General features: G+C 36.5%; 1 protein-coding gene across 19 annotated transcripts; it reads right to left on the bottom strand.

Annotated features, from left to right (window-relative positions):
• Nucleotides 1-49: 49 nt before the first annotated feature.
• On the bottom strand, nt 50-3,484 carry LOC110884375. 19 transcript variants are annotated; one of them, XM_022132084.2, is made up of 6 exons: nt 2,944-3,481; nt 2,700-2,829; nt 2,123-2,195; nt 962-1,008; nt 785-887; nt 50-284 (listed from the first exon to the last, which is right to left on the bottom strand). In XM_022132084.2, exons 2-6 carry the CDS (start codon nt 2,776-2,778, stop codon nt 269-271), a joined length of 318 nt encoding a protein of 105 aa, XP_021987776.1. In that variant the 5' UTR covers nt 2,779-2,829; nt 2,944-3,481; the 3' UTR covers nt 50-268. The 19 variants fall into 19 exon arrangements, 2 of the variants coding, with proteins under 2 accessions (XP_021987776.1, XP_021987778.1); XR_004878566.1 differs by lacking the exon at nt 2,700-2,829 and having other exon boundaries at nt 962-1,645; nt 2,944-3,483; XR_004878568.1 differs by lacking the exon at nt 2,700-2,829 and having other exon boundaries at nt 962-1,645; nt 2,123-2,174; nt 2,944-3,483.
• Nucleotides 3,485-18,836: the final 15,352 nt, after the last annotated feature.

Below are 18,836 nucleotides of genomic sequence, written 5' to 3'. Positions count from 1 at the left end.
TTTTTTACCCGCCCCGCGTTGCGGGGCGAAAAACTTCTAGAGTTCTAGGTAATTCGAATGCGATATGTTTTATTATATGACGATAACTAAAAATAATTTGAAAAAAATAACATTCAGCAATGTGTCAACAACATAGACACGGCTACAACAGGTTAAGAACTTACGGCGCCAACCCGCTAGTCAAAAAACCCCTTCGAGTATTCCTTTAGCTCTCGAGTCGAACCCAATGAACCCATTTTCATCCGACCATTGATCTATTTCTTTTGTTCTACTTCCACCTTTCACTACAAAAAAAAAAAAGCCATTACACGATATGATTAACACCAAATGAAGAATTGGAAAATAATATTATCTTGAACAGCCAAGTTGATCATCTTTCAAACAAAAATCCATTCTAGCTTGCTGATGCTAATATATGGTTATATACCCACTTCCATCCATTAAAAAGGTTAGTTGAGTTGTAAGAAAAGATAATAAACTTGATAATCGTAATGAAAAGTAACAAATCCTTGCTTGTATTGACCTATGTATTATATCAACATAGCATTACAGAATTTACTAAAAACCAACAAAAATGCAAACTGAAGTTAAGGAAAAAAACTATAGCAACGAATGTGTTCGATAAATTATTCAAGCAAGAATTCTTATAAATCCACAACTTAAAATAATTCTAGCACTTCATGGATTGCTATTAACAATTTAGTTTAGCACCATCTAAAGCACTTCCAAGCTTAATCTTTCAAACAACTCTAACCCAATAATATGATATATGACATGCACTTACCGCAGAAGAATACTGGTATAGATGGTGTGGGTACACACCATAGCAGCTCTGACCAGTGGCGTAGCTTCTGCGTTCATCTGTGGGTAGAAAGCGACGGCTACACCTGCAGCAATAATCATGCCAGGCATCAGCTACCCAGCAATTGAACCACCATATGAACAAACTATGGATAATTACCTTGGCTTTTTTTAATTCTCATCTTGATTTGCTTTGAAGCTAATTTTCTAACAAACCACAACCAAGTCAATTTCTTTGGTAGTGTTGAAAAAAACAAATGGGTCAAACATATAATTAAAATTAATAGTTTTTATTCATGAGAAAATGGAATGATCTACTTGAGCTATTTCGTTAACATTCTTTTTCTCGCAACTCTCTTTGTTTTACATTAGCATGGGGTTTGGTCACTGGATATGGGTCACGGGTGAGCGGTTCATAGAATCGAATATAAAGTCGGGTCGCGGGTTTGAACGCGTCAAAGTAGCAGGTGTTTTAGACTTGTAATTTTTTTATTTATGTTTTGTAGGGCTAATCGGGTTTACACACTGGGTATGGGTCACGGGTAAGCGGGGTCTAGAGTCTAATAGAAAGTCAGGTCGCGACACGCACGGACACACCAACAATGTGTATTTCTATGAGTACATAGAAATTTTGTTATTAGTGTGTTTTTCTAACAGTGAGTGTGAGTAAAAGCATACAATAACAATGTGTATTTCTATAAGCATGTTAACTGCAATTTCCTCAAATTTTGAGACACAAAACGCACCTTCCATAATAAAAACACATTCAATTGCATAACACCAGACTACCCGTACTCATTTTAGGTGAACTAAATCTCTCTTTTTCCACTTAGGCAGACTGGACCTGAAAATTATTGACTTTTCGGTTACATTCTGTAGCTTAGTGACAGGTAATTGACCAAAAAAAAATTTCTAAGAGCACTTCATTTTTTAGGCTTATCAAACATGCATACTTAAGCCCACTTCAATTTATAAACCCCATGTCTTAAATATACACTAAACAAAAGTCAGCAATCGAATCCTACCTATCAGAATAAGATCCAAACCAGTTTAAAACTAAAGGCAAAAGAAGTAGATTTACCCCTAAAAAGTGCTCTTAAAACAATTTAATTGAAGCAAAAGAGCACACATTCAAGTATGGAAAAAGTACATTTACCCCTCAAAGTGCTTCAAAACAACTCAGTCTAACCTCATGAAATCACAGATGAACAGGTTTCAAATTGAAGCAAAAGAGCACACATTCAATAATTCCAGGTCACAAACCCAACCAACATTCAATAAACAATAAATCAAGCATTCTGGAACATGAAAGAACACATACATGCAGAACAACTTAACACCTGCACCTGCCCTGCAAATCCTGTCCGCGGCAACTAAGGAAGAAATCAGAACAACTGTTAAACACACAAACAAAATCGGAGATGAAAACACTTGAAACAAAATCCTAAAAGGAGAAAATAAAAGCTTGAATACCAAATCCCATCAAGAATTCCCAATTCCCTTACCAACGGTAGCCGGTAAGACTACGGAGTATGGGGCTTGGGTTGGCTGAAAACGCCCAAGCCACCACCCCGGGGGCTTGGGTTGGGGCGTGGCCCAAGGGGCGGAAGTTTGAAGCCGGGCGTGGGGCGGGCTAGTGATCCTATGTGGCGGGATCCTATTCGCTTTTTTTTAATAAACTGCCAAGCCACGCCCCAACCCAAGCCCCGCCATACCCCACGGACACGTCACTCACCGGTGGGGGGGCTCAAACTCCACGTGTCAACTCATGCCCCCAACCCAAGCCCCACCATACCCCACGGTCTAATGCAAGCCCTAAAATTTTAACAGTACGATTGTACTCTTGTTGCTCAGATCACCACCTCACTGTACACTTGTAACGCTAAAAACGTTTATACCCCGTCGTCTCTCCTCCGGCCGTCGTTTGTCTTCCTTCCTTCTCTTCTCTGGTCTCTCTCCTCCGGCTGTCGTTGGCATCTTTCTCTCGCTCTAAGGCGGTGGAGTCCTCCCTGCACCATCTCTCTCTCTCTATCGCACACGTGAGATGAAGGAAAGATAGCAGGATGTGGAAAGTGAGATGTATTAAAACCCTAAAATGCCTGCGTTACTGTTCAATGCGTTTGATAATGAAAGCAAGCAAACCTGCTACAACATTTGAACCTGATCACATGCTGATCCTGCCCTCAAGGTTATCTTCTAATCACTTTCTTGCCCGATACCATCATCATCGGTCCTTGAACCTTCAAGAAAACCAAACTTACACTTACAGTGTAAAAAAGACGCCGTAAGCTTGCTGGAAACCTAGTTGAGTGACCGGAGTTCGTTTCTGAAGTGACGGCCATCCCTATAACCAGAACCTCCATCATTGCCTTCTTAATCGTCATTACCTTCAGTTGAACGGCGGCCAGAACCCTGGAACCTAGCCCACCCGATAGCGATTCTGATAAAGAAAAGACTGCTGATACCATGTTTCATGACGGAACCCTAACCGCCGCCGCCACTAACGACTGGAACTTTTGCAGCCATCTCCGTCATCGTCTCCCTTATCTCACATCTTTCTCGTTCTGTCTCAGTTGTATATGGGCAATAAGATGGTTGGTGATTGAGGATCGGCGTCGTGTCGATGAAAACCCAAGAACCCTTTTGTTGATGAAATACCAAAATAAACCCTTTTTACTGTTCAAATCCTTCGTTTATTAATAATATATTGATGAAATACCAAAATAAACCCTTTTTACTGTTCAAATCCTTCGTTTATTAATATATAGGTTAATTAATTAATAAGCCATTAACAACATCGTGTCAATAAAGTTGAATTAAGTTAAATCAAAAGAAACTTTCTTTTTTTATGAATGTATCATTTATACGGCGACTCTCCACATACATAACTCCTGTCTTTTTGATTTTTTTTTGTATCGTATGTGCGGATATATAGTGGCATTTGTATATGGTGTATATAGATCAATGAATAAGAAATCTATCTCCCATTCTCTCATTCTTCTCTAGACATTGCTAATAGGTTCTAGTTATTACATAACATGTTATCAGCATGAAAGTGCTCAGTCAAAAAGTCATACATGGGCGGTAACCATTCAGGTGTAAATTATTTGTTGATTTGGGTTTGACATCCGTTGATGCGACTTTGTGGATGTTTGGTGTGTATGGTGGCGACATAGTGCCCCTTCTCAATCCTCCTTTTTGTCAACTAAACTAGTGACGTCGGTGGTTGTTGCATCACGTCTGGGACCTCCACCAGTAATATTGTTCTTTTCTCTTTGATAAGAATATACTTAATATCTTAGGTAACTATATTGACTTTATACTCTATTACTAACACCAATATTATTCTTGGAAACGGTTAACCCATTTTTCTTATTTATTGTTTTAAATACAATAATTAAAATTAAAGGCATTGACAATAATTTCTATTAAAATTTAAGTTTAATGTCTTATATCATCTGCCCCCATAAAGTTTTGTTTTCTAACCGAAAGCAAATTAATTTATCAGTATTGTATCATGTTGGTTTTCATATAACAAACATCGTATTTTGATGTTGAAAACTGATTAGGCATTCCACATTGAATTTGTTCTACCAGAACTTATATAAAAGCTATATATCAATAGGTAAATGTATCTTATTTATTTAGGAGTACTATAGTATAATTATTTAGGAAAATATATGTTTACATCAAGTAATTATTTGAATACATGTAGTGCTTTTATTAAGTTTTGATAGAAATTTACATTATTTGAATTAAGATAATTTCCTTATTGTTATACGTTTTTAGATTTAATGTTTATCATTTAGGTATTCAATATTTATTATTACCCGTGTTGTGCAAGGATGAATGTCGTTTTATACTTAAACGAAAAATCACTATATAGTATCATTTGTTTTGAAATCCTTTAGTTAAATTATTTTCAATCTTTTACTTGCAAAGTTATCGATACAGTGTGGTTCACTTTTAGTTGTTATTCAATTTTTATCAAATAAATGTTGGAAATTTGTGAAAATAACACTTTTCACAAATATAGAAAAATGGTTTTTCCTAATTTTGGACTAGAAATAAATATAAGAAAATGAACGGGTTTTTATATATTTATTTGTAGGTTTGGGTTCTATGTTGGAAGAGCTTCGCAACGAACTAAACCACGTCCAAAACGGAGCTAAGATAAATGAGATATCGATGCTCAAAGTTTGGTGTTTGAAACATTGAATGCTGAAAAAGTGGGAAAGGGGCACCTTGTCCCACATAGGAGGAGAGTTGAAACTTAAAGGGGTATTTAAGTGGAAACTCTCCGTCCTTATTGTTCCATGGAAGCACACACTAAGTGTACTCGCGAAGGGTGCTCCGCACCCTAACTCGCACCCGCACTCAAGCACGTGCGCGCGTGGCGTGGGCGATGAGGCGCTTTGATGGCGCACTTTGCACTTGAGAGCCGCCTTTGTATTTTTGACCGCGCGCGTTGTTAAGCACATGGGCTGCAAGGACCAGGTGTCAGATAGACCATGGATGGTGACGTGGCAGCGGCGAGCAAGTACACGTGGCAGGTTGGCGCATGATGTGGCTCGTCCACGCGTGGTTCATGGCTAGCTGGCTTGCGCGCTGGCGCATGGACTGATGTGACGTGCGCGACGCACCAAAGGGAGCCAATACGGCGCGACTGTGTGGCGTGCTCGTAAAGGCTCAAAGGTGACGTGGCGCAGGCGCACATGGAATTGAGCCAAAGTGGCGCACGCGCGCATGAGTAGCGCATGAAAGTGAGCCAAACTGGCGCACGTGCGCATAAGCCAGAAGGGCGCGCGCACACCAGTATGTCTTGCGGGCGCACGCGCAGAAGTTTCCAGCATTTATGACAGTGCAGTTACATTTCAGCATTTGAAACTAACGAGTCAAATGGTTTTGACTGAGAATTAAATTGTCACACCCCAACTGATGGCGGAATCATCAGGGCGCGACACTCGGCGAAACAGATTGCTCAAGAGAATCCATAACAACTATTTAGTGACAATATTTAACAAGTTCATTATCCCATAGTAATAAACAAATAATAACAAACAGTCATCACAGAGTTCAAATCTCTCAAACGAAATCCAATCCGACAACCTACATTTTTATTGCGGGTTTCTAGACTTCGTGAATCATTTGCAGCAAACAGACCATCAACTTGTCACATACGTTAAAATAAAGTTAATACAATAATGTTAAGGTGAGTACACAAGTTTAGCATAGATTTAGTGACAATATTTAACAAGTTCATTATCCCATAGTAATAAACAAATAATAACAAACAGTCATCACAGAGTTCAAATCTCTCAAACGAAATCCAATCCGACAACCTAGATTTTTATTGCGGGTTTCTAGACTTCGTGAATCATTTGCAGCAAACAGACCATCAACTTGTCACATAAGTTAAAATAAAGTTAATACAATAATGTAAAGGTGAGTACACAAGTTTAGCATATATATAGTATAAAAGACGTTTACACATAACCAACATGTAACACGTAATGGGCGAATCAAGTAAGCTATCAACAATGATACAAGTTAACCACATGACTGCGAGTAGAGTATGCGCGACACATGTTCACCACTGCGAACACGTGAAGTAAAGTATGTGATCCCTAGCAACCCTTGAATAAACAGGTGCTGAGTCCAAACCATAGTACTATCGTTGCTAAGGGCGGTCTGACAAGTCATCACTGTGTGACAAAGTAACAAGTATTCAACTAATCACGTATAACATGTAAGTGCGGTCAACGTTTACAAAGCGTTTAAATGTGGTGTGTTTTGATAGAGAACGTATGTGACACCCAAAAGTGCGTTAAGTGAAAAAGGGTTCGAGTATACTCACAGTGGGTTTGTAACTTCTAGACACACTTAGGAACGGATTTGTCACACCCCAACCGATGGCGGAAACATCAGGATGAGACGTACAAACTGTTCAAAGACATCATAACACTAAATGTGACAATAATTAAAATTTCATTTATTAATATTTCAAAGGTTCATACATAATGTCATAAAAAGGAAATAACAAACATAAACATGATTTATTTCTAGGTGGGTTTCTAAGCCATCCTAATCAATTCTTCAATCTTGACTTCCTCATCCTGCAGTATGCATTTAAAATAAAGTCAACAACACATGTTGGCGAGTATACAAGTTTGAATATAGCATAATAGATTTAAAATAGTTTAACATGATCAAATCCACGTGAATACTTGAGTTCATATCAACAGTTATACTCGTAACGATGAAATCTATGTGTTCAAACCAAAGTTTAACGCAATTAACATAGCCTAACCCTCGAAAGGGTGGTAACATAGAATAAAAATCCTAACAATACCCATAATATTATGGGAGGGGCGTTTCTCAACCTACAGCGCTGCCATTGTTAGGGGAGGCTTGCAAAGTTAATGAACACACAGTCATAAATGTTTAACATTAGCATAACATGAATAACATGATTCAAATAGATTCACAAGAAATGTGGATAGATAGTGCAAAAATGTTAACGTAGTGTTTTTGATATAGGAAATGCATACTACACCCAAAAGTGTAAAATAGAAAATGGGTCATGTATACTCACCTTAGGTTGCGTTGCGTATTTCTTGGAAAAGATAAAGAATCAGGGATTTTCCAAAGAGGATGTGCACAAGAGAATTACCCTATTAATTTTGAGGTTTGATTAATATTGGGAATTTATAGATTATTAAATAACAAGGCAAAGAATATTAACATTTCTAAAATATATCAATCATATGTTTCATATTTTTATATGACAATTTATTTATAACTAAGTAAATAACAATAAACACGTGATTTTTATAATAATATAACTGATTTTACCAAGGTGTTATAAATATTAGTTCTAAAATAAATAATAATTATTGATTATTATGCACTTAAAATAACAATTCATATACATATATATATATAAATATCATAGATTAAAAATAATAAATCTGATTTATAATATAATATTTCTGATTTAAATAAATAATACAATTTCTGATTATAATATAAATCTGATTAAAATATTATTTTAAATAATAATTCTGATTATATAAATAACAGAAATAATAATTCTGATTTAATAATTCCGAAAATATAAATTCTGATTTACAAGAATAATTTCTGAATTAAGAAAAGTAATAATTCTGTTTTAATAAATTAATAATTCTGATTTAATAAATTCTGAAAATAAATAAAACAGAAATAAAAATTCTGTTATAAAATTAGATTTCAGATTTTAAAAATAAATCTGTTTTAATAATAATAATAATAATAATAATAATAATAATAATAATACTTATATTAATAATCTGTTTAAATAATATTAATAATTGTATTACTAAATAAATCTGATTGAATAAAAGTAATAATTCAGATTTTAAATAATTTAAATAATAATTCTGAATGTTTAAAAAAAATAATTCTGATTTATCTGATTATATATAATAAAAAAACAGAAATAATAATTCTGTTTATAGAATTTCAGAAAAAAAATATATTAATAAATCTGATTAATATATTAATAAAAATTCTGAATATATAATAATAATAATTTAATATTAATATTAATAATAATAATAATAACGAACTGTCAATATATAAAAGAGAAAACGAAGACGGAACGGAATTGATTACCGTACGGGGATGATCGGCGGTGGACGGCGGTGAATGGTGGTGGTGCGGTGGTTGCAGACGGCGGTGAATGGTGGTCGAACTCCGGCGGAGATGCGGGATTCCGGTCGACGAAGTGAACGAAAACGTATCGAGTTACGGTTTAGCTTCGGTTTGGGTTTCGGGGATCGAGAGGAAGGAACGAAATGACGAAAGGGGTGGTCGGGTTATATAATGAGTGCAGGTATCGGTTATCGGAGATGGAGAGTCGCACGTATTCCGGTAAACGACCAAAGGTCGGAGAAGAAAGGTGAACAGTCTTGGTGGTTATATGGTTTGAATTCGCGCATTTATTACATATTAAATATAATACGGGTCAATATCCATCACATGTGGACATGCAGCCCAGTTGGTAAGTGCGCGTGCTTGTGAACTGATGGACGCGGGTTCGAATCCGGTTCTAAGCGGTTTAACCCATTTTTTTGTTTATAACAGTCCAACTAACTGAGTTAGCCACTAACTTTCAGTTAGTGTCCCCCTTTGATAAAAACTGACCTGGTTAGCTGATTTAACAAGATTTAGCTAATTGGGTTAGTTTAATTAACCAAAACTAACCAAAAAGCATTTTCTTTTATAATTCTTTTGTTTTATAACTTTATTTATTTAATTTAAATTATTAGTTTACTTATTTATGATATTAATAAAATAATATAAAAATCATTTTAACCCAAATTTTGATATTTTTACCAAATTAACGCGTAAATTCCCAATTTTCGTATGGTTTAGGGTAATCTCTTGGCAACGATGAATTTAAGAGCTAAGATTAAGATGTAATTTCACTGCTTTTACGTGTTTAACATAGTTTCAACAATGCATAGTATTCAAACACAAATATGGATATAATCATGCATTTTCATTATGATTTCAAGTCTCGAGTACAATTTTGGAATATAATCAAATACCACAAAGGTACAACTTACAAAAATAGAAAGTACAAGCAGACTTGCCAAAAATGGAAAGATTGAAAATACGAAATGTTACAGTCTCCCCTACTTTAGGAGATTTCGTCCTCGAAATCTTAAGAAGAAGACTGATTCGTGTTCCCAAACTTGAAATGAAGATAACGCTCAAATATAAAGTTTCGTTGAAAACGAAAAAGAGTTGGCAACTACCTCTGAGGTAAGGAAATCACCCCTGGCTCATTGGTGAAGTTGAAAATTCAGAGAAGCTAATCTTCAAGGTAAGGAAATCACTCCTATCTTGATGATATTAGCATAAAATTTAGAACAATTCACATGACACACTTAGTTAACAAGATTAACGTATCACTGGCATGTGAATAAATAGGTCAACCCATCGTGTACCGCAATTTAAAGACTTAACATGACCACTAGAATACGGGCGGGCGCTACTCCTATAGCACTACGCATAGTGCTATACATGTTAAGGTGTGGGTTAAAAGACAAGTTCATCACATAAGAATCACCCAGTAATCACGAATCCAGTATAACATATTAGTATGCATGTATCAAATTGAAATGAAAAACATACAAATGTAAAACACAAGAAAATTAAGATAGCATAAAAAGAGATTTAACGTAAAACATAATAATTGAGATAACATAAAAAGGAGATTTTTCATAAAAACACGGATTGTCACGGAACGTAACATAAGACTATTCCAAAGTGAATCGAAATCCTTTTCGAATTAAGGAGACGTGCTTTGGCCTAATAGACAAACACTCTCATCGAGGAGCGACTAACGATGTTTGTCCTTCCAGTTACTACACGTCCTTAATCGATTGGGAAAATCGAAACTTTGGCGAGATCGAAAATCAAGGAATGGGACTAGTTAAACAAGATGCGAGTTTCACCTCTAACTTGATAACATCGTACCCTAATGTGGTTGGTACTCATCCAAAGATGAGGGTCCACTAGAATATGAAATGGAAAACTCCCAACAAGGTTTGGATATCACTCCTAACTTGAGGGTAGATTTCGTGCAAAAATCAAAGTATAGCTGAGTGAAAATCATCACCAAGTATGGGAATCACCCCTATCTTGATGAATCATTTCGATTGTGTTGTAAGAGTGTCTTCAAAGCTTCCATGTGTGTATTGTGTTAGCCTTAGAAAAGGCTTGTATATTAGAAGTCCAAAAGAATAGAGGGAAGCAAGGAAGAGAGAAGGGAATATTGTCTTAAAAAGCAAATAAATGAGAAAGCTCCTAAACTATAGACTAGGTAAAAGCATTCCTACTTTTCCTAATTCCCTATAGTTATGGCTCTGATACCAATCTGGTATCAGAGTACTCCTACTATAGACTAGGGAAAAGTATAGCAATTCTACCTAATTCCCTATAGTTATGGCTCTGATACCAATCTCTCACACCCCAACCGATGGCGGAAACATCAGGATGAGACGTACAAACTGTTCAAAGACATCATAACACTAAATGTGACAATAATTAAAATTTCATTTATTAATATTTCAAAGGTTCATACATAATGTCATAAAAAGGAAATAACAAACATAAACATGATTTATTTCTAGGTGGGTTTCTAAGCCATCCTAATCAATTCTTCAATCTTGACTTCCTCATCCTGCAGTATGCATTTAAAATAAAGTCAACAACACATGTTGGCGAGTATACAAGTTTGAATATAGCATAATAGATTTAAAATAGTTTAACATGATCAAATCCACGTGAATACTTGAGTTCATATCAACAGTTATACTCGTAACGATGAAATCTATGTGTTCAAACCAAAGTTTAACGCAATTAACATAGCCTAACCCTCGAAAGGGTGGTAACATAGAATAAAAATCCTAACAATACCCATAATATTATGGGAGGGGCGTTTCTCAACCTACAGCGCTGCCATTGTTAGGGGAGGCTTGCAAAGTTAATGAACACACAGTCATAAATGTTTAACATTAGCATAACATGAATAACATGATTCAAATAGATTCACAAAAAATGTGGATAGATAGTGCAAAAATGTTAACGTAGTGTTTTTGATATAGGAAATGCATACTACACCCAAAAGTGTAAAATAGAAAATGGGTCATGTATACTCACCTTAGGTTGCGTTGCGTATTTCTTGGAAAAGATAAAGAATCAGGGATTTTCCAAAGAGGATGTGCACAAGAGAATTACCCTATTAATTTTGAGGTTTGATTAATATTGGGAATTTATAGATTATTAAATAACAAGGCAAAGAATATTAACATTTCTAAAATATATCAATCATATGTTTCATATTTTTATATGACAATTTATTTATAACTAAGTAAATAACAATAAACACGTGATTTTTATAATAATATAACTGATTTTACCAAGGTGTTATAAATATTAGTTCTAAAATAAATAATAATTATTGATTATTATGCACTTAAAATAACAATTCATATACATATATATATATAAATATCATAGATTAAAAATAATAAATCTGATTTATAATATAATATTTCTGATTTAAATAAATAATACAATTTCTGATTATAATATAAATCTGATTAAAATATTATTTTAAATAATAATTCTGATTATATAAATAACAGAAATAATAATTCTGATTTAATAATTCCGAAAATATAAATCCTGATTTACAAGAATAATTTCTGAATTAAGAAAAGTAATAATTCTGTTTTAATAAATTAATAATTCTGATTTAATAAATTCTGAAAATAAATAAAACAGAAATAAAAATTCTGTTATAAAATTAGATTTCAGATTTTAAAAATAAATCTGTTTTAATAATAATAATAATAATAATAATACTTATATTAATAATCTGTTTAAATAATATTAATAATTGTATTACTAAATAAATCTGATTGAATAAAAGTAATAATTCAGATTTTAAATAATTTAAATAATAATTCTGAATGTTTAAAAAAAATAATTCTGATTTATCCGATTATTTATAATAAAAAAACAGAAATAATAATTCTGTTTATAGAATTTCAGAAAAAAAATATATTAATAAATCTGATTAATATATTAATAAAAATTCTGAATATATAATAATAATAATTTAATATTAATATTAATAATAATAATAATAACGAACTGTCAATATATAAAAGAGAAAACGAAGACGGAACGGAATTGATTACCGTACGGGGATGATCGGCGGTGGACGGCGGTGAATGGTGGTGGTGCGGTGGTTGCAGACGGCGGTGAATGGTGGTCGAACTCCGGCGGAGATGCGGGATTCCGGTCGACGAAGTGAACGAAAACGTATCGAGTTACGGTTTAGCTTCGGTTTGGGTTTCGGGGATCGAGAGGAAGGAACGAAATGACGAAAGGGGTGGTCGGGTTATATAATGAGTGCAGGTATCGGTTATCGGAGATGGAGAGTCGCACGTATTCCGGTAAACGACCAAAGGTCGGAGAAGAAAGGTGAACAGTCTTGGTGGTTATATGGTTTGAATTCGCGCATTTATTACATATTAAATATAATACGGGTCAATATCCATCACATGTGGACATGCAGCCCAGTTGGTAAGTGCGCGTGTTTGTGAACTGATGGACGCGGGTTCGAATCCGGTTCTAAGCGGTTTAACCCATTTTTTTGTTTATAACAGTCCAACTAACTGAGTTAGCCACTAACTTTCAGTTAGTGTCCCCCTTTGATAAAAACTGACCTGGTTAGCTGATTTAACAAGATTTAGCTAATTGGGTTAGTTTAATTAACCAAAACTAACCAAAAATCATTTTCTTTTATAATTCTTTTGTTTTATAACTTTATTTATTTAATTTAAATTATTAGTTTACTTATTTATAATATTAATAAAATAATATAAAAATCATTTTAACCCAAATTTTGATATTTTTACCAAATTAACGCGTAAATTCCCAATTTTCGTATGGTTTAGGGTAATCTCTTGGCAACGATGAATTTAAGAGCTAAGATTAAGATATAATTTCACTACTTTTACGTGTTTAACATAGTTTCAACAATGCATAGTATTCAAACACAAATATGGATATAATCATGCATTTTCATTATGATTTCAAGTCTCGAGTACAATTTTGGAATAGAATCAAATACCACAAAGGTACAACTTACAAAAATAGAAAGTACAAGCAGACTTGCCAAAAATGGAAAGATTGAAAATACGAAATGTTACAGGATTGAAGGGAGTGCCAAATCACCCTGCTTACGGGGATAGAATGCGTAAGTCTCCAAAGTGCTGAAATGGTCGAAATCGAAGTGTTGGTGGGAAACAGAAGCTTCGTATGAAGCTGTGCCTTCATACGAAGCCATGTGTGCCTTCGTACGAAGGTGAGTCTTCGTACACGTGTTGCTTCCGTTGTCCAAAATCGAGTGTGCTTCGCGTCTGTCTTTGGAAAATCGAGTGTTCATCCCTCCAACCTTAAGCTACTGATTAAACTTAGAGTCGGAGAGGTCTTTGTCTGAGTCACGGATGAGAATCGGGCTGTGATACGCGAAGTCAGTGCCTTCTTACGAAGCCATGTGTGTCTTCATACAAAGGTAGTGCCTTCGTACAAAGCTGGGCTTCGCACAGAACAATCCAGTTCACAAACATGGCTGTTTTTGGCGTTTGGAGCAGCGTTTTAGCCTGAATGGAATGTATTTCCGAGTCCTATTCAAGCTGGTTTCGGCACTACCTCGTCCTACTATGTAGTGAACGAAATACATGTCGTTTTAGTCGGGTTTTAGTGTGAAAATCAAGTTTAAAAAGGTTTTCATTTAGATCTAACACTTGGTGAGTATGAAATCAACAGATTTCTAACTTGGGAAGCCGTAGCTAAGCCCAATATACTCGGTTAAGTGTAGATCTTTGGTAAAACAAGAATATTTGATGAAAAAGATGAAGATTTTGTAAAAAGAAGAAGGGTTTTTATGAAAAATAATAAGTTAGATGAAAAAGATGAAGTCTGGGACAAAATAGAAGAGTTTTGATAAAAAAAAAAAACGAAGTGAATCTTATGGAAAATCGTAGTGGAAAACGTTGTGTAATCAGGTAAAAATGATAAATCTTACTTGAAAATGGTCGGACAACAATTCGGCATAGTTTCGGATCAAAAGGCAACAAGTGAATTGAATGGAGAAGGGCTTGGGTATTTATAGGGGAAGTCTGATCGCACAGAAACCTTGGTTCGAACCTGCTGCCTTCGTACGAGGCTGCATGGCTTCATACGAGGGCCTGTTTTCCGTGGAGAATTCTCGTTTTCACGTATAGGATGCTCGTTTAATGTGTTTTATTGCATTAGTTAGTGTAAGTACCTTAAGTATTTTAGCGTGATACTAAGTATCGTGTCGTGTTGCGTTTTGGTGTGATAAATCAAGTTGCGAGAGCGAGCGTTTGAGCATTTTAAGCGAACAACAATCACACATAACATACTAAACAAGTAAACACACAATTAACACAAATAATATAAATAAATCCGCGTTTCGAGTTTGCGTTAAGTTTGGGTTGCGATAAGCGAGTGCGAGGGTGAGAGTGGTCACCGAACAAACAAACACACTCGGCAAGTAAAGTAGTATTATTCCCAGTAATTCGTGTTGCGTTAGCGTTGAGCATTTGCGAATATAAAGCGTTTAAGCGTGCAGTGGTGCGGTGTGATGAAAATGTATTTAGTATAACATAACCCTTTGTTTGTATCGAATCTCGGAGTACAAAATGGTTATAAATCGAGCCAAGTAGCAAATGGATATCAATCCGAAAAGTCGGGTTGTTACAGTCACACCTACTTTAGGGAATTTCGTCCCGAAATTAAGTAGTGGACGTAACAAAGTGGTGCGGATATTTAGCTTTCATATCACTTTCGAGTTACCAAGTGAACTCGGCGCCGCGTTTGCCTTCCCAGCAAACCTTCACTATGGGAATGCCACTACGTCGAAGTTTCTTGGTCTCTCGATCCATGATTTCTACTGCCTTTTCCACGAAGTGCAAAGTCTCGTTTATTTGCAAATCTTCGAGAGGTACATGAAGATTCTCTTCCGCTAGACACTTCTTGAGGTTTGAGACGTGGAAAGTCAGATGTACGTTGCTGAGTTCCACAGGTAATTCGCGTCGGTAGGCCACTTTACCAATTCTTTCCAGAATCTTAAAGGGACCCACGTATCGTGGCGCTAGTTTCCCTTTTTTGCCGAATCGGATCACCCCTTTCCAAGTTGAACCTTTAAGAGGACGTGATCACCAACTTCAAATTCTAGGGGCTTGCGTCATTTATTGACGTAGCTCTTTTGACGACTCCGAGATTTCAGGAGATTGTCTCTTATCTGGAGAATCTTGACAGTCGTTTCTTGTAGTAACTTGAGACCGGTGATTTGTGCGTCTCCGATCTCGTGCCAAACAATAGGCGATCGACATTTTATACCGTACAGTGCCTCAAAAGGTGCCATTTGAATTCTAGTGTGATAACTGTTATTGTACGAGAATTCTACTAAAGGTAAATGTGAATCCCAATTACCACCAAAATCTATAACGCACGAACGAAGCACGTCTTTGAGGGTGCGGATCGTGCGCTCAGTCTGACCGTCGGTCTGGTGATGGAATGCGGTATTGAGATTGAGAGTCATACCGAGAGCGGCTTGGAATGTCTCCCAGAGATTTGAGGTAAAACGACCATTGCGGTCAGAGAAGATATCACGAGGCGTCCCGTGTCGACTAATGACTTCTTCGGTATAGATTCGTGCTAATCGTTCAACCTTAAATTCTTCTCGTATCGAAATGAAATGAGCAGATTTCGTAAGACGATCAATGATAACCCAAATGTTGTCGTGACCAGAAGGCGTACGAGGGACTTTGGTGATAAAATCCGTGGTGATACTTTCCCATTTCCACATCGGGATTTCGGGTTGTTCGAGTAAACCAGAGGGTCATTGATGTTTGGCCTTAACTTTCGAGCAAGTTAGGCATTTCGAAACATATAGAGCGATATCCTTTTTCATGCCCAGCCACCAATACCTGGCACGGAGGTCCTGGTACTTCTTGTCGGCACCGGGGTGAATGGAATATCCGGATTTATGAGCTTCAGTCATCAACATCTCCATGAGGTTATTGCGACTAGGAATCCAAATGCGGTCGAGATAATGAAAGATACCGTTCGATTTACTTACTAACTGAGTTTCGGTACCACGTATCCTTTCCTCATTCAGCAAATTCTCAAGGAAACAAACGTGTTACGCATCGCGAATGAGAGCTTCGAGGTTATTCTGGGCTTGAACATTACGGATACTAAGCACATAGCTTCGTCGACTGAGGGCATCGGCCACGATGTTTGCCTTGCCTGGGTGGTAGCGTATCTCACAATCATAGACGTTGAGAAGTTCAACCCATCTGCGTTGACGCATGTTCAGTTCTCTCTGGTTCAAGATATGTTGTGGGCTCTTATGGTTGGTGAAGACTGTACACTATGTACCATAAAGATAGTGTCGCCATTTCTTTAACGCAAAAACAACTGCACCAAGCTCGAGATCGTGGGTGGTGTAGTTCTTCTCGTGGACCTTGAGTTGTCGAGATGCATACGCGATAACCTTGTCTCGTTGCATAAGAACACAACCAAGACCTTGGTTAGAGGCATCACAATAAACAACGAAATCGTCGTTTTCGTCGGGAAGTGTGAGTGATGTGTGTAAAATGCAACATATAAATTACGTGAAATGAGGCATAAAATTAACTCTTTTTAGTACTAATGTTGGAAAAAAGTGTGTTTTTGTCTTCCTTTTGTATTTTTAGGACTAAATGAGCGTAAATGAACAAAAGAAGCAAAAATGCAGCCAAATCTAAACATAAATACAAGAAAAGGAATAAACGTGGCGTGCCCGACCCATCGACAGCATCTTCCCAAGAAAAAACAAAGATCAGAAGGTTGACCACGACCCCATGCCCAGCGGACACGGGGGCGTGTTCAGGTGTCTGCAGAAAGGACAAACACATAGAAGCTTTTATTTCCCGACATGGGGGCGTGCCCAGCTCAACACGGCTATGGTCAACGCTAAGATTCGTAGAATCCAAGCAAATCTTGATAGTACAGATACGCTTCTGCACACGGGGCCGTGCCCAGCGGACACGGGGGCGTGTGGAGCTAATGCAGACAAATTGCAATTAATGAAGAAAGAGAAAGTGGATGGACAGGGGGCCGCGCCCAATGGACACGGGGCCGTGTCCGGGCTTCTGTGCAGGCTATAAATAGGGGTGCTTGGTTCACTTCAAAGGCATCCCTTGGCAAAACCACCTCGTTCCCACTTCACCCACACTCCACCACCATCACAACCCACATCCACCACCATCATCCATCATCTATCATAGAGTGTGTGTGGTAGTCTCGGGATCCAAGATTGATAGTAAGAGTTCTTGACAATCAAAGGCCATGTTTGCCTAAGTCTCTTACATCACTTAGTGAAGACAAACATTTAGTGTAATACTTTTGTTTTTTAATCTTTTCGCACTTTTTATTTGGTTTTGTAGTAATGACTTTAATAACTAGTTTCTTATGTTGAAGGTGAAACTTCCTTATCATTTGTCTGTGGTGTCTTGGCGTTATTTTACTGTCTATATAAAAAAAGATTTACACCATTCATATCTCTACGGTCTATATAGAGATATGTTGGCTACCTGGTCGGGGGTTAAGGGAATGGTTTGGTAAGGTTCTTGCCTTGTTCAGTGTATAGATCCTGCAAGGACCTGGGTCATGCTTACTAGGACCTCCTTCAATACCCACTGGTTTTGGATGGCGGGGGTGCGAATGGCTTGATCCCCTCATATGTAAACTACTATTAATACATTAACCCGGCTACTTGGGATTGTATCCCTGCTGACTCAAACCACTTAGCCGAGGGTAACGTCACCTTTAAAAGAGGGGCCTACCACATTACGCATTAATAAATTAATTAATTATCTTTCAATAATCCAACCCTTTAGGATTGTATTCTTGCTGACTCAAACTACTGGGTTAAGGGTAACGTCACCTTCAAAAGAGGGGCCTACTACTATAACTAAGATAATATCTTAAAAAGTGCTGAAGTGCGGAAATCATCAAAGGTTACACTAAAGGCGAGTCGGATCCAAGTGATTCATCTTGTCTATCTGTTTTTATTTTTATTTTATTTTTCAGCATTTTTAGTTTTTATTTTCATATTTAAAACCTTTTCTAAACTTTTGATTTGATTAGACGTTGAGGATAAACCGGTACTAAAAGCTCTTGTGTCCTTGGATGACCTCGGTATCTTACCAACGCTATACTACGCTCACGATGGGTGCACTTGCCCATATGTGTGTTTAGTGTTAGTAAAATATCGTGTTTTATGAATTTAAAACTTGACTAAGTGTTAAAAAGGGCTTAAAATATAACTAAAATTATATAACACACAATACGCATCAGCGAGTACAGGAACGTTGCAAAGCATACGCTTGAGA

This window comes from Helianthus annuus, chromosome 14 (assembly GCF_002127325.2).
Source record: "Helianthus annuus cultivar XRQ/B chromosome 14, HanXRQr2.0-SUNRISE, whole genome shotgun sequence".
In the NCBI taxonomy this organism is placed as follows: Eukaryota; Viridiplantae; Streptophyta; class Magnoliopsida; order Asterales; family Asteraceae; genus Helianthus; species Helianthus annuus.
The sequence above is the reverse complement of the archived record's forward strand: the minus strand, read 5'-3'. Positions and strand labels throughout refer to the sequence as shown.

Bases quoted from the DNA above. Each gene is read 5' to 3' on its own strand.
- LOC110884375 (XM_022132084.2), bottom strand. From the start codon at position 2,778: ATGCCAACGACAGCCGGAGGAGAGAGACCAGAGAAGAGAAGGAAGGAA. The intron at 2,196-2,699 runs GTATAAACGTTT...TGTGTTTAACAG, and splicing joins GCCGGAGGAGAGACGACGGG to TTGTTCTGATTTCTTCCTTA. The intron at 1,009-2,122 runs GTATGTGTTCTT...GTGGTTTGTTAG, and splicing joins GGTGTTAAGTTGTTCTGCAT to AAAATTAGCTTCAAAGCAAA.